This window comes from Apteryx rowi, unplaced genomic scaffold (genome assembly GCF_003343035.1).
Source record: "Apteryx rowi isolate R43461 unplaced genomic scaffold, aptRow1 scaffold_15, whole genome shotgun sequence".
NCBI classification, from domain to species: domain Eukaryota; kingdom Metazoa; phylum Chordata; class Aves; order Apterygiformes; family Apterygidae; genus Apteryx; species Apteryx rowi.
The window spans coordinates 3,898,650-3,925,687 of NW_020447752.1; the positions used below are offsets into that span (position 1 = coordinate 3,898,650).

Consider the following 27,038-nt stretch of genomic DNA (forward strand, 5'->3'; position numbering starts at 1 on the left):
ACCTCAGGTGAATATATCATGTAAATTTATCTTTGCATTAGCAAAGAAACGATCTGAATTCAGACAAAATCCACACAGTCTGAAAGCTACAGTCTTGAATAAACTATTGAACCATTCTCACTGGGCATGCTTGTAAGAATGTATCTGAGCTATCATTAAATCATGCCGTATTCAAAGACCAATCCTCTGCAGGAAAGGTTTCTGATTTGGGTGATTTGGTGTTAAGCTAATCAATGCCAAGCATGCTCGCGTAACAACGGTTCTAGCAGGCACTCCATGCGAGGTAGGGCAGGACAAGCATACGCATTCTGACGTGGAAGGAGCAAGATTCAGGACAGAGAAAGGAGAATTTATGCCCTAAAATACCTGCATGCTGTCCAAGGTGTTCTGGATGAAGTGCAAAGCAATAAATTCCAAACAAGACACAGTAAACAAAGAGATGTGAAATAAACAAAGAAATAAAAACAGTTTTGAACACTTTTTTAACATTTCAAAGCAAAAAACATTGAAACAGTTAATAAGTGTAGAAACATGCATTAACACAAATCCACTACAGAATGTTTCAGAAATCAATAGTGCTGCTGATTTTGAATCACAAAAGGCAGATTAAATAAGCAAAATGCTAAAAATTAATAGGCTTATGGCAATAAAAGGCAAAAGCTTAAGAAACTTTGATGGGGTTATGCAAATCAGAAGAAGCAGACAAATCAGTTAAACTGGAATTTAGATTAGCTTCAGGGGGTAAATAATCACTGCGTTGTTTCTACTTATATCTTCTTGCATCATATACTTTGCACCAGGTATTAAATAATTATCTTACATTCTTAAAGGCAAAACAAACTTAATATATATGATAATAGTGAAAGCATATGAGTAAAGACTTTCTGTGGGAATATTAACTTTCATAGATGCAAATAATCAAAAAAAATTTTTTTAAAGGTGATCAGTGCACCAGAAAGATTGTCTTCCATCAGTGCATGACCAGATAACTATACAGACAGAACTACTGCCAAAAAGGAAAAAGACTAAAAATTATCTTCTGTTAAAAACACATTTCTAAGAGAAATATTGAGAAGGTGCTTGTTATAGCCAATCCATGATACTGCATGTTCTTTATGATATGTTATGTTATGTATTAATAACTATTTAATGTGATTTTTTTTTTCCTCAGGCAGAAAAAGTAGTTTGGTATTTATTCACTGAAAATTTATTATGCATGAAATAAAAGTGAAAATAAAAAGAACAAAAGCAAATCTGGATGCAATTAGCATGTTATTTTCTGGTGTGTCTGTATTTTCTGATACTTTACCTCATCCTTGCATATCAAATTATATGATTGGAACTTAAAACAAAATCTGTAGAGCCCAGCTTTGAAATAACGGAGCAGAATTGCTTGCTTTAGGAACCTCCTTACAGGGCTTCTAATTTCCTCTACATGTAGTTGTCATTTGTCCTATCTTGCACAACACTGCGTGTCAGTCTGCATTTCTAAATAGCAGACTGGGAAAGGAATAAAAGGTTTTGTCAGCACCAGGCAGATATTCAAGTGTATTAATTTACTGTAATTTTCTGTTGACTTTTTCATGTGGTTGCAAACATTATTTAACCTTAATTGTAAGTATCCATTATAAAGGTTCCATTATTATAAAGGTTCTGTTTTTAAAACTGTGAAACTCTGAAACTCAGAAAAAGAGGTTTTGCAAACCTTGAGCTATTCCAACTAAAACTGACAGCAAAGTTCATGGCTTTTAAATGGGAGTAAGAACTTGCTTCTATTCTTCATGTCATTTGTACACAAGAAACAAGGCATTGTGTATCCTTAGGCACAAAAGACTAAATTACTAGATTTTCCCTTAGGATTAATGATGATTTTGAAGGAAGGCTGGAAATGTGATGTAAGGTCAATAAACACAACCACTAATTAATCACCAGGAAATGCCCTGTGCCAAGGTCGTAATTGCTATGAGCAGTTACCAATGAAACTATTAGGATTTTTTTCTCTGTTTTTATGGATGATGTTGCCTTAGCCAGTATGGGCAGGCAATTAGTGTTTAAAAATTAGTAAATCAGATTATCTGAATCATCTCTCAAAACTTAAGTTTATTTAACAGTGTTTACTTATCTAATGCAACAAAATCACTGGAAAATTCTAAAAACACATTACGATATAGGTGGAAGACATTAATAAAAGGCCATTTCTGGTGGTAAACAGCAGTAGGCATGGGTTGCATCAGGAAAAATTCTAACAGGATGCAAGAATAATATTCTTCGCTATGAGGATGCTCAGAAACTGAACGAGGTTGCCCATGGAGGCTGTCTTATCTCCATTCCTGGAGATATTTAAAAAGGGACTGGACAAAGCCTTGAGCAGCCTATAGTACCTTTCAAATGGGTCTTGCTTTGAGTTGGGAGTTGGACCAGTTGGGAGCTGGACCATGAAAAAAATTCTCATGAAAAAAATCACTTCCCTTTTAGACATCTGACAGTAGTGTACAACAAATGGTACCAAAATTTTCATTTTATACAAAGAGAAACTGAGGTACACAAATGTTGCTTCCAACAGCCCAGTTCAATGCAGTCATAACTGCAAACTTGAAAGGATGTAATTACATTAGAAGTTAAAAAAAAAAATTTTTGCTTGCATATTACTTGACTCTATCAGAAGTGATTATAGTGTCATGATATCACATTCAGAATGGAACCTCCATAACCACAGGTAACACAAAGAATATCTTCTTACCTCTAGCAACTGAACTGCTCCTTCATGTTCCTTCTTAGCTTCAACCTGAGCCTTGTTTTTATAATTTAAAAAGAAAAGAAAAAATCAATTAGTCATGCCATATATAGTGTGCTCATATCACATAAAGCAGCATACTGTATACTCAAACCAAAGGCAATTATAGTCTTGGAGGGCTGGATCCATCAATATAGTAGAACACACTGGTTCCAAGCCATCAAAATAAGATAGTGAGAGAGAGAGATGGAATCTCACTGAAGTTTAATTGCTTCAGTATTTTGTTGGTCAAGACAAGCATGTTCCACACACTGCAAGAACACACCCTAAGTAACTCTGAAACCCTCTAAATTGAAAGTGAAAAATAAGCTCTTTATTTTTGTTAATTTATACTGTAGAAGATTCACAGAGTAAAAGCCCACTATACCTGCTAGGAGAAAGTGACTTAGTGCTTAGACTCAGCAACAGTATCTATTATCTAAGTAAATAGCTCACAAAACCCTGGAAGATAGGTTGTGTAATGTAAACAGGAGCACAACATTCAGGGTTCAATTCAACTGAGCCAAAGAGGAAAAGGGGATCAATCAGAGCAGGAAAGAGTAATTTATGCATCTCAGAAATTCAGTTATCAGAGTTTGGTCAGGAAAAGTCTACGCCTTAAAAACACAAAAAATTAGCACACCATAACTTTGTATTACTTCATTTCCCTTTAAGTTTGCTCTGTCTCCTTTACTGAAGCTTGCTTAAGATGATCAGAACTTTGCATTAACCAAGCAGCTGTCAAGCTGATAGCAGTGTGATGATCAACTATCCCTCTTCGCTCCCTGCTGCTATACCTCAAGGACCATATTCTGCACATTCCTCATCAAAGAAACCTTACAAACCCTCCAGTTTAACAGAGGGCAACATGCTGCGAACTTTCCAGTTTAAGGGGCCAGAGACTCCCATGATGCTACTAACAGGGTTATATAAACTTCATTTTCCTCTTCTATCGTGGCTAACCTACTCAGTTATTGGCTCGAATGGGAGCTGGGACAGGCCACAGTCACAACAGAAAGTGTGTACTCAAACTATACGTTATCGTCCTGTATGATAACAAAGACGCCTTTGGCCCTGCAAGCACAGCTGTATTTCTTCCTGTACTACAGTAATAAGTCTTTTTGCTAGCACCTGATAAAATACTGGCTCCAGAAGCACTGGCAAACATATGATGGCAGGTAATAGAAACCCTTGTGTTATCCATCATTACAAGTTTAATAAAATCTACCCAGAATATAAGCTGTTGATAAACGATTAGGAAAGCTGCATCAATAGCTATCTCTCTTTTTCATCGAACTGTCTTGTATTAAAGCTTTCTTGGAGGAAAGGAAAAAACACCTTTATCTGATTCCCTATCGACACAAAACCTGGATGCACAATATTATGTTCTTCTTTTTAGGGTGAAAATCTGAACAATCTGATGGGGCGACACGCATGTGCAGAATGATTTTTATTTAGTATATCAAAATGGAACAGCAAATGCATCAGATCGGAGCAGTTACTGGCCTTGTTTTAAAGTGCACATTACTGTGGTTCATCAGCAACTCTGTGATGGTAACAAGTTTTACTGCAGAATGCCATCCTGTTATTGCCTAGAGATACCAGTTTCATTTCATAGCCTCTTTTCAAGTAATTAGAAAAATCTAATAAAAAAGGAAAAAAGAACGTAACACACATTTATTAGGCACACTGGGTGGTCAGCTCAGGTTGAAACGTGAGCCTGTAATTCCTGCTTAATGATAGAAGGAGAGTGTTACAGTTACCTAGGTAACTGATATATTTAAATGACTTTTCTGACAATATACACTGCACTATAACGTTGAAAGGTGATGTTCTGGATACCAGCAGTCTAGAGGCTAGAAGCAGGATAAATTAGTCACAGCGCACATCTCCACTACCATGTCTAGACTGCTGCAGGTATATGAGCTAGTTTGGTATCTCTACAAGACAGAACAGCACACAATATAGACATCCCCTGAAACCTTTAATATGTTGAATGCTTCCCCTCTTCTACCCATACAGGGTGCTAACCTGGTCTTCATTCCAAGGTTATTATTACAGTAATAGTATTATAGAAGAAACCAGGCATCTCAACCAAGCTGGCATCCCACTGTGACTTGACAGAATGGAAAAGAATCTGAGCTTGAAAGAGCTGAAAATCAAAATTAGAAAAGAGGCCTTTCTTCTTTTTGAGAGGTATCTAGAATGAATAATACATGTAGATTTTCTCAAGAGATGCAATGGATAGCATGATCATTTAAGTTATCACAGATCCTTATCATGAAAGGCAATAATAATTTAAAAAGACACAATAGCAACTTAATCACTTAACGAATTAGGTGTTTCAGGGCAAAAATGAATGTCTGCAAAAAGCCCTAGGAGGAATGTTTCAGGCTAATGAAGGAAGTCGGAAAGAAGGATGAATTATTTCTTAAATGCTTCTTAGTAATGCATAACTGAATTGCTACAATGCATTTTAGTACAGGAATTCTAAGCTAAAAAGAACTCTAAGCTCAACTCAGTGGTAAATGTTTATTAGAAAATGATTTTTAACATAAATGATCTCCATACTACTTGGATCCACTGACAAGAATTTAATCACTTGCTTCAGACACTGAGCCGGTTACACTCAGTAAAATACCAAATATAAAACCTTGTTGGTGCTCTAAAATGTCTATCTTGCTAAAGCTTAGCAAAAACAACTGGAAAAAATAGTATTAGAGAGATTGGTCTCCGACTGCCAATCTGTAACAAAGAGACCCACATAACTTGGATTTAGAAGGATGTAATAAAAATGAACAAGACAAAAAGCTGTACATTTCTTTGATGAACAGCAATGCTTTGCCAAGAAATTAAAGTCCAAAATTTACACAGAATTTCAAGTAATGGCAGCCAAATACAACAAGAAATGGCATTCTGAAATATCCCTAGACAGGTTAATTTTAAAAGGCTTACAGAAAATAAACTGAAGATTTCATTCAGGCAGGTGAAACTTCACAGTTAAGGCAAAACAATATCTAGACACATTTCTAGACAGAATAGGATTTTTGTTTTGGAAGGTAGGAACTGGTTTGGTAGCTTTGGACTAACATTCTTTAAACTAAGAGATCTGTTTCATTACCCGTGCTCCATCACTGGAATTTGCCATTTCACCTGATTTTCCCTTTCTCTACGTACCTTCTGCAGGAGTTCAATTTCCTGCTGTTTTGCGTTGAGAACAGCCAAGGCTTGCTCATGCTCTAACTCCAGCTGTTGCCGCCGTTCAGCAGCCTCTCGCATATGCTGTTTCAAAGGAAGGAAGACCAAACTATCAGGAGATTTCAACATACTCCACCTGCAACGAAGCATGCTGACATGCTGGGGCAGGCAGATGTTCATCTCAACATAAAACCTCTCTGATTTCACTGATAGGCAAAAGGCAAACTGGATAGGATTTCAGTTCAGTCAGTCCTTAGAAACATATTGCCACTGTGAACTCAGGCATTTTGGTAATAACCTCTGTTAGGAGTTATGACTGTTTATCACCGCTAGCAATGTGGCCTCCGTGATGTACAAATGAGTAGTTCCTATTGTATTCAGTAGGAGGCAGAGCTGATACACACTTACACATGATGTTGCGCTGAAAAAAATTAGCTTGACAATTCCCCAACTGACTCTTTATTTAGGATATGATTTTGAGATTTGTGTTGCAAATTATGACCCCCAAGAAATAGTTTACTAGTCCTAATCTATAACTATTATTTGTAGTAAATTACACAGAGCAAAATTAAAACAGGTGGATTTGGATAGAAGTGACTACACAGTACTGAAAAACAACTTTTAAAGAACACTTGCTGCTAATGATGCAAAGCAATATGAGGCAAAGTTCTTAGGAAGAGTGCAAGCTGAACAACGTCAAGATATCCTTTGTAGATAGAAGGCTTTTTCATTACAGGTTAATATTATTCTGCCCAATCTCATTATACTTTCAAACACTCTGTTTAATAAATGGGAATTAGGAAAGAACCCTTTATAGATTTTGATCTCTTCCCTGGTGAGGCTGGTATTACAGATTTTTATTTTCCAAACTACATATTCTCCCCATAATACTCTCAGAGCAGAAGCGCAATTCCTTATCTGCAGCACCAGGGTTATTACGCAGAAACCTATTAGGAATCAGCACTTGGGAACACAAATACATGGCTGCAATTGAGTAGAGTAAGCTAAAATACCTGGTCCTGTGTACAAGAGAATATTTTATCCAAGCATATTGCTAACCTCTAATGAGCCGTTACTCTGTGCTACATATTACTAATAACAAAGAGGGGTAGTAAAGTGAGGCTTGCTTCTCTCAATCGCAGCATGTTTGCAAAGGAAACAGAAATGTTCCCAGTACTCCATTTGACCTCTGCTTGGAGTTTATTTTCATTTGAGGTGTTGGTTAAAAACAAAATATTTCATCAAAGATTTTTCCAACTCTGTAGTTTTGACTCTCAGTTATAGCTTGTTTTCTGAGGAGTTTTCTGAGGATTTAATATTTTGGCTGTAGACATTTCTGAACTGTGCATATTGTACAAAAGTTAATTGGATCTGTTCATGGGTAATATCTATTCTCAGTATTTAATAATGACCAAAAACTGTGGTCTCAATTCTCAACTCATCTGAATGAACATAATCTATTTTACTCACTAGAATTACTCATGATTTAAATTAGTATGAAACTACATTTACTGAGTTCAGCAGCTTCCATCAAGTCTCATGTAAAATTTGACACTGATAGAGTCTCATCATATTTCTTATATTCAAGAAATGGTTGGGCAATCAAGCAATTCTCACACTGCAAATCTGTAAAACCATTAATTATCACCAAAAAAAAGGTCTCTCTTCACTCTCCAAAGATTTAGTACCAGATTTGGCATAGCATATTTTGATATTGTTAAATTCTTACTACTTTTACAAAAGCTACTACAGCACTTTTATAGTCCTCTGCAAAGATCAGTAAATAATTACTACAGTGACCCTACAATGAATCCACAAAATGAAAGGAACGGACACACTGCGATGCAGGAACTGTGATTCTCCTCAGCATTTAATTTCTCTCAGTTTCCTAAAATCTGCATTTGATAGTCTGCGATTCACATATTTTAAGGCCAGAAAGGACCATTTGGTCATCTGCGCTAACCTAAAAGTATCTTACAGTCATTTTAGCACCGTCGTGTTCTACTTAGTATTTAAAGCAGCAAGGATCTCTTCACCCCAACATCTGTCCATCCCCTGGCACAGCAATTAAATCTCCCCCAAACCAGAAACCATTTGCCCCCCTCCCACCCCGCTCACAGGTCGGTTCTGTCTGCAATTCTGTTTTGCACCTCCTATTCTCATATCAGCTGCTGCCCTTGCTTCTTCCAAGCCCGGGGGGAAGAGGTTTGGGGAGTGGAGGAGGACTGCAGATAGCATTAGAACAGCAGGAGGGAAGCGCTGAGCTGCTGAATTCTTCCTGCTTCTTCCTCCCTCCTCTAATAGACTTGTGAAGAGGAGACGAAAACTATACTTCATGGAGCAATTCTGATCCAGTGCCCTTCCCGCATAGGTGGGCCGGGAGGGAAAGGTAGCCAGTTAGCACAGGTTTTATCCTAGTCAGAGAGAAAACTAAAACCACAAATCTCAATAATTAAAGCATCCTGAAATTTTACTTCTGAGCAACTGCACCCTGTCGCAATGTAAGCACTAGATTTTTAGTCTAACCAGAGCAGGATGGAGCTTATAGTGTTTGTTCTATCTGAACATTAAACGTTTTTCATTAAAAACCTCACATTATCAGAATTTTATCTTTAAGAGGCAGGGTTGAAGTCTTGCCCATTAAGACATTTGGAAGTTGCTATTCTAGGGCTTTAGAGGTGGCCATAGATTCCTGCAACATTTGACAGCTTCCGGATTGAACTCCATGATGACCACATCGCCATGGGTTTGCACAGGTGGTGGCAATCCTTTTGCACAAGCAATCACTGTCCTTAATGTGAGACAAGTTAGAACTTTCTTAACATGTAAATTTGTACTTCCCTTTTCCCAGCCTTTCTAGGGGGTCTATTATGTTGTTCTAATATCAGAAAGCAAACCCACATCTAAAAGAGCATAGAGCAATAGGGTAAAGACTTTATATTTTAAAACAATTGGCAAATAACGTTCTATCCTTCAAAACAGTGTGAAGAGGAGTCCTTTTAGTATATCTTTCAGATCAAAAATCCTGCTAGGCAGCAGAGAATGACCTGGGGACATCACAGATTTCTTTGTTTTCTTTAAGAGCTAGGCAGCTCTGTAGTATAAACTGTTTCTGAAAAGGTACTTTAAGGACCCTGCTCAGAAACAGATCTAGTTTTTCCAGCTTCCTCAAGGGTAGCAGTGGGATTTGACAATGACCATCCTAGCCCCAACCCTTTCACTGGAAGCACTGTATTACCTACAGCAGGAAAAAAAAACCAAACCCACACAAACAAAAAAATCCATTCTTTCCAACAGCAGTCTTTTACAGTTCTAAAAGGTATAAATGGAAAATGTTAGAAGAAACTCAAATGGCTTTCAAGTACCAATGTCTTGTTTATGAGACAGAAGTCACACGTGACACGAAATGAGGAACAAATTTAATTCTCACCAAAGTATTCTTATCAAAGGACTTGTCATCTGCTATTGCACACTATTACAGTGGAATGAATGGGAAAAGATGGCCAAACACATCAGGAAATCAGAACTGTTCTGTGTGAGAGGCAGTGAGGAGATTTTCAGAAGTTTGCCAATTCAGCACTTTTTCATCTTGCCTTTTCACCTTTGTTGCTCTATCCTGAGAACACAGAAAGTATAACTAAATTTCTCTTTTGACAGGGAAACTAGGCCAAGTATTTCTCAAAACTTTCATGCAGTGGGAAAGCTATAAACTATTTTTCAAACTAATATGGAGACACACATGAAATACACAATTAACTACATCTGTTTGTGCATGCTTTAGTGCCAAAAAGGAGATTAAGGATTTCCAGTCTGTTCAAGGTACTCTGCCAGTTCAGAAGAGTTCTAATCAAGGGCCAGAACTCAACCATGCCACTTGGTAGGGAGATACAAAGCAAAAAGATATCCCTAGTCCAAAGAGCTTACAATCAAAATACATGGAAGAAATAATGAGCGGATACAGACAAACAAGAAGGATGCACAAAAAGCCCCTGAAATCCAACAACAAAAGCAAAACAAAACTAAAACCCTATATTACTTAACATTAAAAGCCAGGGTCTCTATATCCACTGGACAATTTTAGTTTCAATGAAGGAAAACTTTTGAAGGAGCTTTAAGTAAACCAGTGAGATTTATAGAATGCTTCTCCCAAGTGCATTGAAAGTGTTATTTCAGTAGCAGTGAAGCAACTTCTACCAAATAATCAGATTCAGCTCTTCTACAGAATAAATCTGGAGGGCTCATTAAGTCAAGTGCCAGTAGATACTCGGATTAAACTTTGGGTTAGAGAAGATGAAAAACAAGCTGCTATTTGACAGTCTGTCAAAAAGGTTCAGCACTGGATCAATCTTCCATTCTAATCAGACAAACACACCCTTCATTTTTCTGGCCTGTGTGAAGCACAGACAAGTGTTTATAAGTGTTTTGTCTCTCAAAATTTGTCACTGTCGTCCTCAGCAATGCAATGATTTTTTTTTCTTTGCATAACCTTAGTTATTTAACAGTCTTCAAGGCATGTTCATGACAATTTTTCATGTCACAGCTTCCATATTTGCTACAACTAAGGGAACTTAGGAACAGCTGCCCATTCAATACAGTTTGTGTTTCTACCATATCACATTCCTCTTTGCTTCTGGCTCCTTCTACCCCATCACAGTGGACACCAGCTTGTTGTCTGTAAGGAACCTTTAAGAGCCCTCACCACCAGTCCTGATCCACCTGTCAGGTTTGGTTTATCAAGTTACTGCTTTCATCATTTAATCAATGAATTGGGAATTTGGCTGTCTCCTAACAAAGCTTTTTCCTTCTCACCACGGGAACTTTTTTCCACTTTGTTTCTACATATACAAATTATTGCCCCCTTGCCTTAGCTTGGCAAGCGATAAGCTGTTGATTCCATTTTCCCCACTTAATTTTACTCCTACTCTACCCTCTCACCTCACTTCCCCATTGCTAGATCCAACCAGTTGATTATGCTATTTCATAGAATCAATCTGCCACATGGCATTATGCACACTAGCCAGGCAAGCAGGAGCAGGACATCTTCAACCACACAGCGAAACCTGTACTGAAGGATACACTTATGATTAAAAATACACTAATGCATTTTTTTAAGTTGAAAAGGAAGCACCAAGTTGGTGAACATGTGAAAACAACCATGTATCTAGAAAACAAGCACGGCTCAACACTAACATAGTAAGCTTCTCTGGACTTCTCTGGAAGCATGTTAACAGAAAGGTAGTGATACACCAGGCTCTAAGTTCTTTTTAATAAGACCTCTCTAATAATGGTTTTGCAATCCCTTCCTCACAACGGGATGTGCTCTGCACAGGTTGTAGGAATTGTGACCAACAGTTTGTTTCACAAGGCCACAATGACAGTGAATCAAGCCAGATCGGGCAGACAGAGCCTTCTCTAAAGTGAAATATTTCAAAAGCTGTTCGTATTTTCTTCATCAGCAGTCACTTCTCATCCTTTTCTTCTCGTCTTGATTCACATCCAGTAACTAACTGCAGAGTGAAATCCTATAACCAGTTGTTGATAAAGGTTTCCAAAGATATCTCTCTTCCTGATAGTTAAAGATCCCTCATAGATACTTTGTCTACTGTACTCCATATTATCTGCCTTAACTAGTAGGGGCATTCAGGCCCCTAGTTTGCAATGTACTTATGTTTCTGTGACTCACTGTACAAACAACATGAATGTTAAACAAGTAATAAAATTACTGGATTATTGGAATTCACAGCATTATACGTACCTTTAGGACCTGCTCTAAGTTCTCCAGCTTGGCTTGGAGCTGGTGTTTTTCCTTTACAGCCAAATCTCGTTCTTTGGTCACTCTGATAAGGGTTTCTCTAAGATGTTCATAGTCTGATTTCACCTAGAAAAATAAAAATGGGATTACTCCCTGAGCAGATAATTAACCAAGGGAAAAACACATCTGACACAAGCAACACTTCTCCATGTGAAAATGAAAATAGGAAAAATTTGAAAGAAAAAAGGAAAGAACTATATAAAAATAGTCAGAAGGGAAAAGTTCAATAAGGAAATTGTGTGCATCTCATACATGCATGCATGAAACGCACATTTTCTTTGGACAAGGACTACAATCTGACAACCAAATTGTAATTCTGCATAAGCTTAAGTAAAAAAGCTAAACAAATATACTACTTAACTTACAAAATAAATAATAATCAAACAATTTCTAATTTCTCTGGATCTCAGGGGTGTCAGAGATGCGTGTACTATATAAGAGATCTGCATGTATACATAGAAACATAACTCACACATTGTATGTTTTCCTGGACTATTCTTTAGTATAAATTGACTTCAGAATAAAATCAAAAATTAAAATAATATATATGATCTGCCTGTGCTAAAAAGTAATATTTGAAATCAGTTTCTCTTCAATTCAAAAATATGCATTCTTATGCAACAAAACTCTTGCTCTCCCTTCAAATATTTGGATATAGCAGGTTTTAAAGAATCAGTTACTCACCAAATAGGATTTGTTTTCCTATTTAATTTACTTGGTGCTAGCTTAACCATTTCAGTATGACTAACTCTTTTTATACAGGATTTTCTGAATCATCAGTGATAGCGATCTGTTTATTTCATAAATACATACATACAGAAAATACGAAAATGTGATATTAAACTACCTTATGCTGCCATGGAAAAGTTCTCTCTCTTGAATTCAGATCAGTTGAAGACCTGATTTCTTATTCCAAAGCATTCTGTCAGTTTATATACCATACTTATATATAACCATAGGATTTTTATAGCTTGCATCATATCAAAAATTGCAACTTTTACATTTACATTTTACATTTACAACCACCAGTACTAAACACCTGGGTAAAAAATGTTTATATACCACTACAAAAATAATGCTCTTCCCTTCCTTGCAATGGTGATAGGAGGTTAGAAAGTAAAAAAGGGCCATAATATTTTTAGTGAACAATGTTCCAGGCAGCACCTGTTTTCCTTTGTTAACTGCAAATCAGAAACATAAACAATGCTGGCAGGATTACTGAGTAAGGAAAGGCAAAGCAGTAGGAAGCATTGGGAAAATGCGCAGGTTTTAATCTTGGTGCAGCTCATCTTTCCTTCTAAACTCAGTCAAGGAAGTGACAAGTTCTTTTTTTCCACTTAATTAGTGTAATCTCATTTTTTTAAAGAACCAAGGGCATTAAGCAATCTCCAACACTGGTATCTCCTAGAGGATTTCCAAAGGGACGTTTTGGAAACGAACTCAGCCTTTCTATTTGCCTTCTGGCTCCAGTTTGTTAACTTGCAAATTCTGCTACGGACCAAACAATCTAAATTGCTCCAGTCAGCCCTAGTATTCATCTTTGTAAGGAGCTTTTTAGAGTGCAGTGGACTAGAAAAAAAAAGAGGAAAATGGAACAAATCATGTTTTCACAAGAACTACAATTATTGTCAACCTCAGGATTTTTTCTACACAGATTTTTCTTCTTCTTTTCCCGCATTTCTTTATAACTAAGGAAACTATTAAACAATGGATTTTCAGAATCTGTTGACTTCCTGCATCCTTTGTATTGTATTTCACTGCTCAGATCATTCAATGTATATTGTTGGAGAATAATGGAGCGGAAAAACGAAGCAATGAGGTATCGCCATCAACAACACAGGTTTGCTTTGTCTGTGGTTCTCAGTTAATTTACTGAAGATGAATGAAATCAAAGGTTTTGAACAAGTTTCAATAAAAGATCACTTTCCTCAGGCTTCAGTTTTTCCTGTCTCTAAAATAGATGATACTGACTGACTACCTTTGTAAAGATTTTCTAAAACTTACTAGTCATTGTAGCCTAAATATTTTGGGGAACTAGTGAGCATGGTACCTTTCTGCTATGTGTTTTTTCCAGTTGGCAGCGAAGGAGCTACAGGCTACAAACAGTACCTACAAGACTGATGATGTGATTTAGAAAAGATATGAATTACAAATGGGTAGAACTGTAGTTGTTTTACACATCTCAGGATCTTTCATTCAGGATCTCAAAGCACAGCAGCCAGATTAGCTAAAGCTTAGGAACAACTGCCTTTACCAACCGCCTTCTGGTAATTACCCTTGCTCTACCCAGCCATACTCGTGACTCTCCGTACTTCCACAGGGCATTCCTGTCAGGACCTGCTTGCTCCTGGTGAAGACTCTGCAGCACAGACAATACTGTGATAAAGGTATTTATAGAACCCGTAAGGCAGCATAAAACTTGAACTGAATGATCTCTCCAGCAGGCTGTTTAAGAACATATGGGCATACACAAACCTGAATTACACACAGAACACATCAAAACATCAAAGTTCCCAGTAGCAAAAAAGTTGACCTAAATAGAGTGCCACCCTAAACCGTTCCGATTTAATGAGAGAAACACAGGGAACATTTTGATCTGTGATGACTCTCTGTTCAATGCATCAACCAATTTCCTTTCCAACCCATACCTTCCCAGTTAGTAAATTTGCCCTCATCTGAGCCAATTATGAAGGCCAGAACATTGCTAAAGTGTCTTCCACGTTCTGAACTCTTAAATCCAGAAACTAGTTACCAGAAAAACAAACCAGCAGTTTATTTCATTGGTGAAAGGGTCCATCAGCCAACTAGCGAAAGACGACACTCTTTCTGTGTCAAATACAGTTTTCTTTAACTGATACGCCTAGACTGGAAAATGTTCTCTGCCACTCACAATTTCCTATGTTGTACGTAAATCACAAGTATCGAACTTTAAATACTGTGCCTGGCATATAGAAAAGCAACCTAAAACCCACTCTTTGCCTTAATCCTAGATTTAGTGATCTGCCAACTTCTCATGCAACTGAAATGGCTAAGAAAATATAATTTACAAACTATCAGTAAAATGTTATGTTTTCAGGTTTTTTTAGAAATAACTTCTGAGCATATAATGTCGACTCTATTTTCATATAAAAACACCTGCCCATATATACTCAGAAGAGCAGGGAAACGAATCAGAGCCCAGCATCTGGATGTTGCTTCTACCAGCACAACGTTCTTTTGCAAGCACTCCGCTCCCAGCATGCAACTTCGCCCCTCCTGCGCAGAGTGCCAAAACAAAACCGTGTGCAACTGAAGTACAATTTAAGCCTTATTTTGAGGATTTCAAGTTAGGACAGCCTTGTACCTGCTCTTTTCTAGGTTCAAACTTCAGCAACTGCACTGTATAATAAATAAGCAAGAGTTTTATCTGTGCTACATAATAGAATAGATATACACTCCTGCAACCCCATTTTCTTGGAGCAAGTGGGCCTGTTTTTCTAAAACTGTTCTCACTGGGGAAACAGAATAAATTATTCTGGACAGGTTTTCCCTTTCAGTGCTTTCTCCCTCTGTCAGAATTCTTCCCAGACTTCAACATGCAGTAGTTTCAGAGTTTCACACTTTCTGAAATAGTACAAAGTAACCCGAAGTGCACAATCTATCTTCAACCTCATTTTATGTGTGGTAAAAAAAATGCAAGTCATTCCCTCAAAACACCTGCTGTGCAATCCAGAACACACAGATTTGTTAACCTAAAGTACGCTGCAAAGATCCTCATCTCCTGCATATTTTTAAAGTTGCCAAAGGCAAAGGGGTATACATAAAGGAAGTCTTTATGATACTAAACAGTGCAGGAATCCAGAATTGTTGCAAAGTGCCTTTCATAGTATTTCATATATTTGAAGAAACAAACATCCATAATATGACAAATTCTGACCCTATGATAGTAAAAGGTAATTTTACCACTAACTCCACTTAGGTTGACATTTCACTTTTATATTTTAAATTGCTTTTACCAGGTTGTTCAACATATCTCAAGTTGTCTACTTGTGTAGGAGACAAACTTTATCTATAATAAAATGTAGATATTGCATAGTTCCTCACCTTCTGATAATAAAAGAAGGTTAATATTTCTAGTGTCACAAGTGTACTGAGCCTTCACTGCATTAATACTGCATGTTATATCTGTGTCAGCTAGAATACAAAACTGCCTAAGTAAGATTCGTTATCCTTATGTGCCTAGTGCAGTAAACAGTAAGGGTGATGTATAAGCAACAATAAAGAGAAGAGAAAAGCACTGGAAGAGGGAGAAATTCTAGACAGATGGATGAATAAAATTAAGTGATGCTGTGATCCACATGGTTTCCTTCTATCATAAAAAATTATTACACTGCTTATTTATATAAAAACAATTTACATTCTTCACCAAACTTGAAACAGGAAATTTCAGGTCTGCTTGGATACCAGGTGCCACACACAAAATGCAGAGTACATGCATAACCACCTTTGAATCTTAGTAATTTGCCCCATTTGTCTCAGGGACCAAATAAGACCTTCTTTGGTCTGGAATTTCAACACTGGGCTAACTCTATGCTTCGGACACGTCAGAGATATCGAAACATGCAGTTATCACTGTTTTGTGCGTTTCGGAGATGGGCTTTTCATCAGAGCCTACGTGAGTTATGGCTGTTCTGATGGGAGTGAGGTTGCTGAGCAACTCACTTAAACCCTGTAGAAATCCCAGATTGGAGTTTTATTTTTAGCTAAATGTAACCCTGTAAAGTGGCTGGTTCATGATATTTCTTCCTTCCACTGTGTGCATATGCGGTGAGGTTAAACACATCAGCACCTCCTCCCATACTACTCACGCCATGCAGTGTTTGCCACAGATATAATCTCTACAGTCAGAAAGATACCAAAAAAAAAAAAAAAGAAGAAGAAGAAAAATGCTTCCTATTAAAGCAGTTTTTCTATCACGACCTGGAATAGCTGAGACATGGAGTTATGCCACCTGCCACGCTACAGGGGAAATGACAACTGCTCAGCAGAATTTTGGACATATACTGCTGAAAAACAGCATTTCAACATTTTATTGAGAAATTAAAAAATGCAAAGGAAAAATGCACAGTGGAAGGAAGCCAAAAAATGTTAGATAAAACCCATTTCCATCAGTGTTATTTATTTATTTATTTATAGGAAAAAAGGAGAATTTTCCAGTCAACTCTCTTAAAAATCACTGGAAAAGGCTTCTTTTTACCAAAGCCTAATACCAATTTACAATACTAAAAAATGATGCATCAGAGTATTAATGCATCCCTATAAAGATTATCAGTGGGTTCAAAATTTAAAGTAACATTTGTTCATTAAAAAAAAAATTTTGTAAACTATTTTTCATTAAAATATTTTATGTACTCAAGCAAAAACAAGCAAAGAAGAAAAACGACTATACATTCTACTTTCATCCACTCGGCAGCCTGATTTCTCTAACAAGTGCATGCATGCATTCTATGCTCGTGATGTTACCTGGTCATATTGCAGTGCTTTGTGGGACACACTTGCATACTGAAGGCTCAGGCGATTCTCTTCTTGCACAGCATCCTTCAGTTCATTTTCCTAGAACACAGGTAAAGGGTGTTACATATCATGTATCTTCATTATGTTACATCCTATTAAGTGCTAAAGGAAGCAATATTTTGCATTATTTGGTATTAACAAACTATTATGAGTAATAACAGGCACAAAGCCAGAGGCGCTGAAGATGCAGAAGCAGCAGACGAGCTTGCAATTACAGTCAGCTCTACCATAAAACCACATTTTTTCAGTAGCTGATCTGATTAAAGATGTGCAGACAAGGGGAGGTGACCTGACATCACAGGTCTGGTGTCTGTAAAAATATCTCCCTGTGGTTGCAACAAAGAGCTCAAACCTGGCTGCCTCTCTTAGAGCTGGGAGAAGACTTGGCTCCCAGAAAAAAGCAATGCTCTCAAACTTAGGTGATCACAAGGCATTTTGAGGCCGAAAGTCAACAACTAGAATACATAATTATTTACCTTTTTTTATATTTGTATAAACACTCCGTATATATTGTATATTTATTTATAATATATGTACATTTACACATTCAGATGGAATCATTTTTAGGATCTGGGTAGAGCATCTGTGTAATACAGTGGTAGGCAAATCGGAAATGCAAACTGATGTCAACAGATAAGTACTCTACCCTTAAACATCAGGGTATTATTTCAGCATCGAGTATATATCTTTATCTATTCATATGGCATTATAAGAAGGTGGAAAAAAATAAAATTCAAATATACAGTCAAAGGTCAAACTGAGGGGAAAAACACTTTCTTGCATCATACAAAAAAATTCATGGAGCTCAGGAAAAACAGCAGTGTCCACTGGTAGTTCTCAGAACCTCATTTTTGCATGAGTTTATGAAGATAGTTCTCTGAGAACAAATCTCTCATACCCATCACAAGGAAAGTGAGTACTGAAAACATTTCAGAAATTCATCGGATTTGACTGAAAGGTTGGGAGGACTCAGGGGAAAAGGTTACACACTAGCCAGACTGGGAATTTCCAACTAACTAGATTTTAATTGTTATATCAGTAGTAAAACTGAACTATCGCAACAATTCACTCCCCCTTCTCCCTCCCTGCTTTTTGAGTTAAAAAAACTAAAAAGCTCCACAACCAGTCATGCTGGGCAATGTGGAATCTTTCAACCTACAGCATTTCTATTCTACATTATCCCTTGAAAACTTTGCTTAGATTTGCCAAAAAACTATATTAAGATTTGTAAAACTCGCAAGCAAGACTGGACCCACTTTTGGGTGATTTGCAAAAATCCACATTATCAACAGAGCTCTCCAGAGCTCTTCTAATTCTGTTCAGGTCTTAAGAAAAACTGTTCAATTTAATTTCTCTATAAAATTCTCATTATGAAAAAAAATTTTAATTGATCATTTTTGGTTTACCAAATGTAGGCCCCCCAAAAGAGGAATTTTTAAATTCTAGTGTTTAAATATTTTTCACACTACTTGAATCAAAAAACTTGTTATTGTAAGCACACCATTTCCTAAATCACTTTCAACACTTTCTGCTTACAAGAGCCATATTCTGAATAGATGCATAGCATTTTCAACAAACCAAAATTGCTAAATTATTTATCTAAATTATTTTCTAAGCATCATTAGTTTTGAGCGTCAGAACTAACAAAGCTTATGGGTTTCTGCCTAATGGCTACTTGACTTTGATATCTAAGAAGGTGTGACCTCCAAATCAGGTTTTTGTTATATTGTACATGCAGCTTTTCCTTCAATGAATTACTTCTAAGATCAAACCTGATTAAAATTTAGCCACTGGCTTCAAAACTTATGGGGTCACATACACAGACAGTATGATCATATGAATCATAGGAAAGAAGATTAAAATGTCAGTTATATAAAACATCTCTCACAGAAAAGGACATTCTGAGATCTTCTAAGTGACAGTGATTTTGACATACCAATTCATTTTGCAGATAATATTCCATTTCTGACCACACTCGGAATGGCAGTCTGATAGCCACGTTTGAATGTAAACAAGGACAACAAAAATATTCAGTTCAGCTTAAGTAATGATGTATAAAGCACTATCATCTTACAGTATCAGAGTGTCTCAGGGTTTACTGGAAGCTGTCCTTTGACTACTAAATGTTAAGTGCTACTGCCATGAACTAAAACAAAAAAGACTGAAACTGCAGAATATTCAGTCTCCTAACTACAGATATACCTATTATCTCAGGCATAAGGAGCTCAGCAATTACGGTTTCTCAAGTTCTGTTAAATCTGTTGTTTAGGAAGCAATTAAAAGTGGCAGTCACACCCTGTGAGATGCTAGACACTTCTAAGGGCCAAAACAAGGAGAATTTCTTAGCTCATGTTACATTTTAATAGGTGTGAATTAAATCAGTAAATATTTTTACAATATGAGCAAACTGTACTATACAGTTCCTTGGATATGCAAATAAATCATTGTACGCTATTAATTACTGGAAGCCACTTGTAAAACATTGTACATCTATTCTGAACTTTACAAGGGAAAAATAAGCTGCACTACCTGCTTTGAAACCCTTACAAATTAGACTGTACCCTGCAACACTTAAGCGAGGCCAGATTTAACATTGACTTTAATGAATAGGTTTGCATTTGTTGCAAATCAGTATTGCTCAGCTGACTTTAATGTGGAACAAGTGACAACAAGTTACAAGTTTTTAAATGGGGAGAGGAAGGGAAAGGAGAGGCAGAGTAACCGGCATGACTCTAAGCTGGCATGCTGCACGCCACACTTAAATTCTCCAGAAAGGAAACTGGTTTATGAGAGATAGCAGAGCAACTGGGGCTGGCTGCTAATCCTACCTGAAGAAAATGCCTTTTCCGATGCTATTTGCAAGGTTGAATGGAAGCAGGGCAGTAACCATCTCAGTTTCACTGGTCCTTAGTTATAAGTCTATTTCTGTTATGTTTCTGTTAATTTTAGTGGCAATACCTATGTTCCCTATCCCAACTAAATCCTTTAGGATCAAGAATCACCTGAAACTGTAAGAGGAACTACTGGCACATTTTTAGCCTAGAAAATATGAAGATAAAGAAAGAGACACAGCAACTAAGAAACCCAGAAGCAAAGGTCCATTTGTGCAGTATTTGCAATAAGGAAATAATGTATTCATAAGCATTATCAATGTGTTTCAAAGTGACATAAATACATGTACATCTATAATACTTAGATTGTTTGCTCTCAGAAGAAGCATTAGGAACAAATGATTCATCAATAGTCTTAGTAATGTGAGGTAAAGCCAGAAATTGAACCTAAGTCTCCTAAGTTTTAGCCAAGTTACTTTATCAGATCTTCTATCCTGAAGATGATACATGTCATAATCACTGCCAACTCATAAATCTCCATATTAGTTTCAATCGTTTGTTGATCTGAGTCATCTGTCAACAAAAATAAACCCATACAGTAAGGGCTCTGACAGAAGAATTCTGGTAGATTTAGCTGCAATAGTTTAAATAGCTCCTGCATATTATTATTACTCAGGTTCTTCTGCAAAAGGCTACCAGAATGGCCATCTCTCTCATTTCTCTTCCACCTTGGTTTGCAGTCTAGCATTTTAGTCAAACTACTCATAAAGGTTTCAGCAACAGTGCCCATCGACAGAGTAAGTGGCTGTGGTATTTACAGACACTGACCCCTTCATTTGCCTGGTATAAGAGTGATAACCTCCAGCAAATGGACAGGTATCCAGCTGGGAACAGTTTTAAACCACTGCAGCTAAATCCACTAGAACTGATGTGTTAGATTCCTAACACATCTCAGTAATCATAGATAATAGTAATTTTTTCCTATCAAGTATCAAGGGATTGGGTTATTTTAAAGCTCTTTTGCTATCTCTGCAAGGATTGCAAGACAGAAATAACAATTATTAACTTTACTCAACTTCTTTAAAAGGTTTCTACAACTTCTGAGATGTGCCTAGGATTTTGGAACAATATGTAAGCCTTCAATGGTTTGGATCATGGAAAATATTCTCTGCTAACAATCTAAAACAAGCTGTCTACCCAGAATTTCCCCCTACACCCATATTAAAAATGAAATAGAAAGAAAAGAAAAAAGAAAGTTAATTAAAGTTATGCTCTTTGGCACAGTAGGCAAAGCTGGAGAAAGAAGGCTATGGAGGCTTGTGCTTGTTCACCTCATGGGAGAAATACTACAAAAGATCAGAAAAAAGCATACAGATGAAGTTATCCATCTCACTTCTAAAATTCCCTAGGATACTTTCATAACTCAATCGCATAAAATTTTCACATCCAGTGAAAATATTTTCTTGGTCTACAAAAATTCAAAACAGTCAAACATACATGAGCTGTACCTAATGTTCTGTATGTGGAGAAACCTGGTGTTTACAGAACTCAGTTTCCCCTGTGATGAACTCATTGCATACAGTAAATGATTTTTAACTTTCCCTTTTTCACTTTGCCCATTCTTATTATTTATCTGTATGAAAAAGCATTTAAACAGTACCATTCTCAAACATTTTGTATCATATACCAGAACACAGCTGAACATAACAAAAAACAACAGCATTGCTAATTCAGCTGGGGTTTTGGTGATCTCATAGAAAGGAAAGCAACAATTAAGATCCCTGCTTTTCTCAGAGCTTTCTTGGAGTAACAATCTTCTATTTGATCTACAGAAAGGAGCTACAGAAACACAAAATATTCCCATGTTTGCTTATTATTTAACAGAAGCCGCAGCTGAAAATCAGAACTGTGTTTTGCATAAATAAAGAGGAAGAGATTATCACTACTCTAAAAAAGTCTGTTTTCTAAATTGAGAAGAGAGAGAAGCAGTGGAAGAGGAAACAGATATGGAGAGATCAAGTCACTTGCCGAAGGTCATGCCCCCAAACCAAGAGGTTGGATGACAGACCTACTCCCAATCTGGGTTCCCACATACTAGCCCAGTTGTTTGCCATGGCCCAAGAGTAACCTGTGGTTGGATTAACTGAAGGAACATGTAGTTATTGCTCAAATACACACACAAGCTAGTTTCTGTGTAGTATACATGAGTATCACAGAATCACACACAGCTGGGGTTGGAAGGCACCTCTAAAGATTGTCTTGTCCAACCCCCCTGCTCAAGCTGGGTCACCTAGAGTAGGTTGCCCAGGAGCGTGTCCAGCCGGATATTGAATATCGCCAAGGATGGAGACTCCACAACCTCTTTGGGCAACCTGTTCTAGTGTTCAACCACCCTCACAGTAAAGAAATGTTTTTGTGTGTTCAGGTGAAATTTCCTGTGTTTCAGTTTGTGCCCATTGCCATGTCCTGTCACCGGGCACCACTGAGAAGAGTCTGACCCCATCTTCTTGACACCCTCCCATCCCCCTGAGCCTTCTCTTCTCCAGGCTAAATGGTAGTACTTTCACAAATAGTTTATGTTCTCTCTCAAAATTTCTCATGTTCAGTTTCTCCAGTGTTGAATGTTTCCAGTTGGTAACTGCACTTGCCGTATTCGTTACACACTCCCTCTTCTCACCAGAAAAGGCATTTCTTCTTTGGTTAGTGTGAAATACTACCTTCACTTTTGAAAACAACATTTACCATATCATATTTGTTGCAGTATGTTGATTTTCTGTCTAATCCATTGACTTTAGTGGTTTGGTCCCTCAAAGATGTCTGCTTCCAGAATAATTAAATATAAGCCTTCAACAAAAAAATGACTAAAGTCACTCCCGGTCGCTCCAGGACTAAACTCCATCCAATAGGCAATTCCTATATTAAAAAAGAAAATTTAAGTCATGGAGAGGAAAAGACATTTTTAGTTTCCTTCCATGGAGAAAACAGAAAGCTCAAATTTGTGGTATAAAATCTTACTGACCAACAGTCAGTCTCTGAGAGTTGCCAGTTCATGTTTGCGCTAAGTGCTGGCATACCACCACTGTGTACATGCGGATTTGATGGGGGCCAGAGAGAAACACAAAAGGGTGTTTTTCATTTTGGGGGGAATACAACACATTTGATTATTATTTTACTCTGTTGTGATTTGATTTCATTAGGATTTTAGGGTTGGATTCTGAAAGAGTTTTGAAGCTTCAAACACATTTTAAGGGAGACAGGTGCCTTTTGAAAATCCCAGCTATATTTCTTCTCTCAAAGGAAGACTATGCTTCCTTAAGATGATGTACTCAAATGAAAACTATTTTTCCATTCTGTTCTCCTTTGCTTGGCAGCTAGCACTGAATGCATTAACAACAGGGCAACACTGCTCACTTCAGCTCTTACAACTGCCAATTTGAAACAGAACCTCCAAGTCAACAGAAAGTAGAGGTCAGCAAATCCATAGGGTAGCCATCACTAATGACGGACTTATTGGCTACAGGCTGGATATGTTCTTCTTGCCTCCAGCTTGTCTATGAATGCTAGGGCTTCTCCACTGTAGCATTCTCTCCTTCTCAATTTAATAACTCTACGAAAAGTATAAAGGGAACATGCAGAGGCCTCTCATTGCTTGGGCCTAAAGGAAATTTCGTTGGCTTTTGCAATTCATTTTGGAGCTTGAAGAACTGGATTCAGATTCTTCAGTTTCTTGACAACTAACCAATATCAGTCTAAAAAAGAAACCCGTGGAAAGCATTACCATGCACTCTACCATCATCCTTTCTAATTTTTTATACAAATAGGTTTTGACTTCTTTTTATAAATTTAATGAGGGTTTTGTCCTTTTTCCCCTGCTGCTCTCTGCCCTATTCTTCATTCATTCACTGTATGTAACAATTCTGATAATTCAATTGTACCTAAGAAGCAACATTTTACTACATTCAAATGAGATCTATCATTTAACCTATTCAAATCAATACATTGCAGCTGTTAATAAAGGCAAGTAGACTGAAGATTAAGAACTCAGCAAGCCACTCTAAAACACTGTATAAAACATATGACAAGGCAAATGTTGATTAAATGTTAGCAGACTAAGTGCAAGTAAAATACAAGCAGTACCTCATATTTCCAAAAAGCTTCTCATCAGCTGCCAGTCTTGACATTGGGTTTCAATTATTAGTTGAACACAAAGTTGAACATTAGTCTGTCACCCCCTTTCTAGTGATGTTGCTACACAAATACCCATTTAAAAAATCAAGGGCTTGAAGCAATTTATTTACCAGCCTAATAGAAGACAGCCTGCATCCAAAAATTTTGCAAACACAGAAATGAATGTGGGAAAAGAATGGTAAGAGAAGAAGCAACAGAAGCTGTATTAAGAACTATTTCACCTCCCCTCCAAGGGAAAATGAAAGTATCTGCTGTTCACTATCACAGCTTAGCATCAACAAGCTACAGAACAAACAAAAAACCACAAACTTTTTCTAATGCATGTAGGTACAATTTGCACAGAGCTTAGACATCTCCTGCTTAAGCTTTCTTACTTAGTTAAATATGAGAAGCATAAGCCATACTTACATATATCACATATGTGCTGGTATGCCAATCAAGCACATACTCATACCATACTCATGTATGGAGTGAGTTGCAAAAAGAATCTGAAACCTTGTCTTTAAAATACAACATGTCAGACAAAATTCTAAACAGCAAGAATATTTCCTGCCAGATGTAAGGAATACTTCAGGCATTCTCAGCTCAGACAAGCATTTCATTTTAGGAAAACAACACTAACGATGATCTTCTCAGAATCTGTGAAGTAAACTGATTCCGAAAATTGACAGTGCTCCCAAATGTATACAAATACTCCTGCAGTGTTCCGTTTTTTAAGAGGCGTCCAAAGCATTACATGAATTTAAAAATTCACCCACCAGTATATCCATCACAAAACACGAGACCATTAACAAAGAAACATCTACAAAAAATTAAAAATGAAAGACATATTAAAAAGAAAATATATTACCTTATATATGAGTTTCATCTTTTTAAGTGCAGAACTGAAAGCAAAAATGTGTGTTCATAATACAGCAAAAGTAAAAATTCTCCTATGGATATGAGGACTGACTATAAAAATTCACAGTAGGAGGATGACTTCTGTAGATTTAATACAATCTGACACTACTGTCTGGGTAACAAGGTTCTGCATCGCCTGGAGTAAGGCATCTGTTGCCCTGTGTGCTAGTTTGCTCATACATCAATTATTTTTGTTTTAAAAAAATGTTATACACTATTTGTAGCTTTTTTCTTTGAGACAATTTGTTTTTGCCAGTAACCTGGACTGACTGTATTAGAGCACTCTGATCATAATCCTGTATGATGGTTCTCTATTTTGATGATACATGAATAGAATCACATTACTCCAAGAGAAAAGTGAAAACCTCTGGTCTACAGGTACTTAAAGAAAAAGGAAAACATGAAGAATCTTCTGATCTTTTTTCATATTCTTGCCCTGTAAATGCCTCACTTCTAAGGTCACCAATTTGTTTTTTTCTTCTTGTAAAAGCTTGATTTTAAAGGCAAAGCTGACTCATCCTGAATAGTACACAGTGGAGCTATTTAAGAACTTCAATATGGACAAGCTAACAGAGATAGGCTGAGAGGCACAGCCTGTGCAAGAAGCTGCCATTAACACCTTTCTAATTTTCTCACTGTAATTAACATGAAGATGATGCAAGAAAAATACAGGCTATCCTGCATAATTCTAACCACTATATAATATAGCACTGAGCAAAGTGGAACAGGAAGCAAGGGGAGAAAAATTGCATTCACAAGAGATGCTTCTGTTCTGTTACTGTTCATTAATGTACTGACACCCATTCCATTATATCTGACAGTTTTGTACAGATGCCAGTAAGATAAAAGTGGGATCAAAGAAAACACTAAAAGATGCTGAATGTCCCCTCCACATCCCATGAAGGGTACAGTACTACCCAGTCCTGGCTTCCAGAGTTATCAAGTTTGATAGTGAGAAAGAAATTATATTTTTAATAAACTATATTATGAGTTAGATATAACCTATTTCCATGTGGGTTCACAAATCAGTTAGCATTCTGGCCTGCTATGTTGGAATATACAGTAAAGAAGACTGCTGATAAACACACTGGATGAGATCCTGGAATTCCTGAACTCAACAGGAATTTTGCTGTTTTCTTAAATAAGACCAAAATTTCATCTATTTTGTTGAAGTCCATTCCTACACCATTTTAAAACCTATAAACACAATGAAAAGTAATGAAACTAACTAAAGACTCTTGTCTGAGAGGTTTTATTATTTTACTGTGATTCTGGCTCTAAATTGTCACGATGAAGTAAATGTTAGTAAGTAGTAAGGAAAAGTATAATCTGACATTTAACGATGTTAGCGTTTAAGGACTAAGGAATTAAACTTGTACAGAGAATATTAATAGGCAGATACAAGTTTATTCTGCTACCATTCTCATGACAAAGGAGGCTCTATTTAGAAATGCTCACATTTTAAATAAGATCACTTCACAATTAGATTTTCTTCATTTTAAAAATAGAAACATTTCCATGCAAATTATACTCTGCCGTAATAAAAGAAAACAAATGCAGTTTTTACCCTCTCATCAGTAGGCTGAATTTAGCATAAGAAACACCATATAAAAATAGCGCTTCTTAAAAAGCACTGCTAAATAAGGAGGAACACAGGAACTGCAGCAGTACGTTGGACTTGGAAATCACTGAAAGGGGTCTGTTGTTGTGGCACTAGTGACCAGGACCAAGATATTATGGCATAAGCACAAATAGTGAATGGATCATATTAATTTTCACTTCA

At 36.9% G+C, this 27,038-nt stretch overlaps 1 protein-coding gene across 1 annotated transcript in view; it reads right to left on the reverse strand.

The window, feature by feature from the left end:
* The window catches only part of RIMBP2 (RIMS binding protein 2), a 78,795-nt gene extending 53,514 nt beyond the window's left edge, over positions 1–25,281 (reverse strand). The window contains exons 1-5 of the mRNA XM_026058862.1: positions 25,206–25,281; positions 17,286–17,375; positions 11,727–11,849; positions 5,951–6,055; positions 2,741–2,791 (exon numbers count right to left, since the gene is read on the reverse strand). Coding sequence (XP_025914647.1) covers positions 2,741–2,791; positions 5,951–6,055; positions 11,727–11,849; positions 17,286–17,375; positions 25,206–25,223 — 387 coding nt within the window. The 5' untranslated portion in view covers positions 25,224–25,281. The remainder of the gene's footprint in view (positions 1–2,740; positions 2,792–5,950; positions 6,056–11,726; positions 11,850–17,285; positions 17,376–25,205) is intronic.
* Between the last annotated feature and the right edge of the window lie 1,757 nt (positions 25,282–27,038).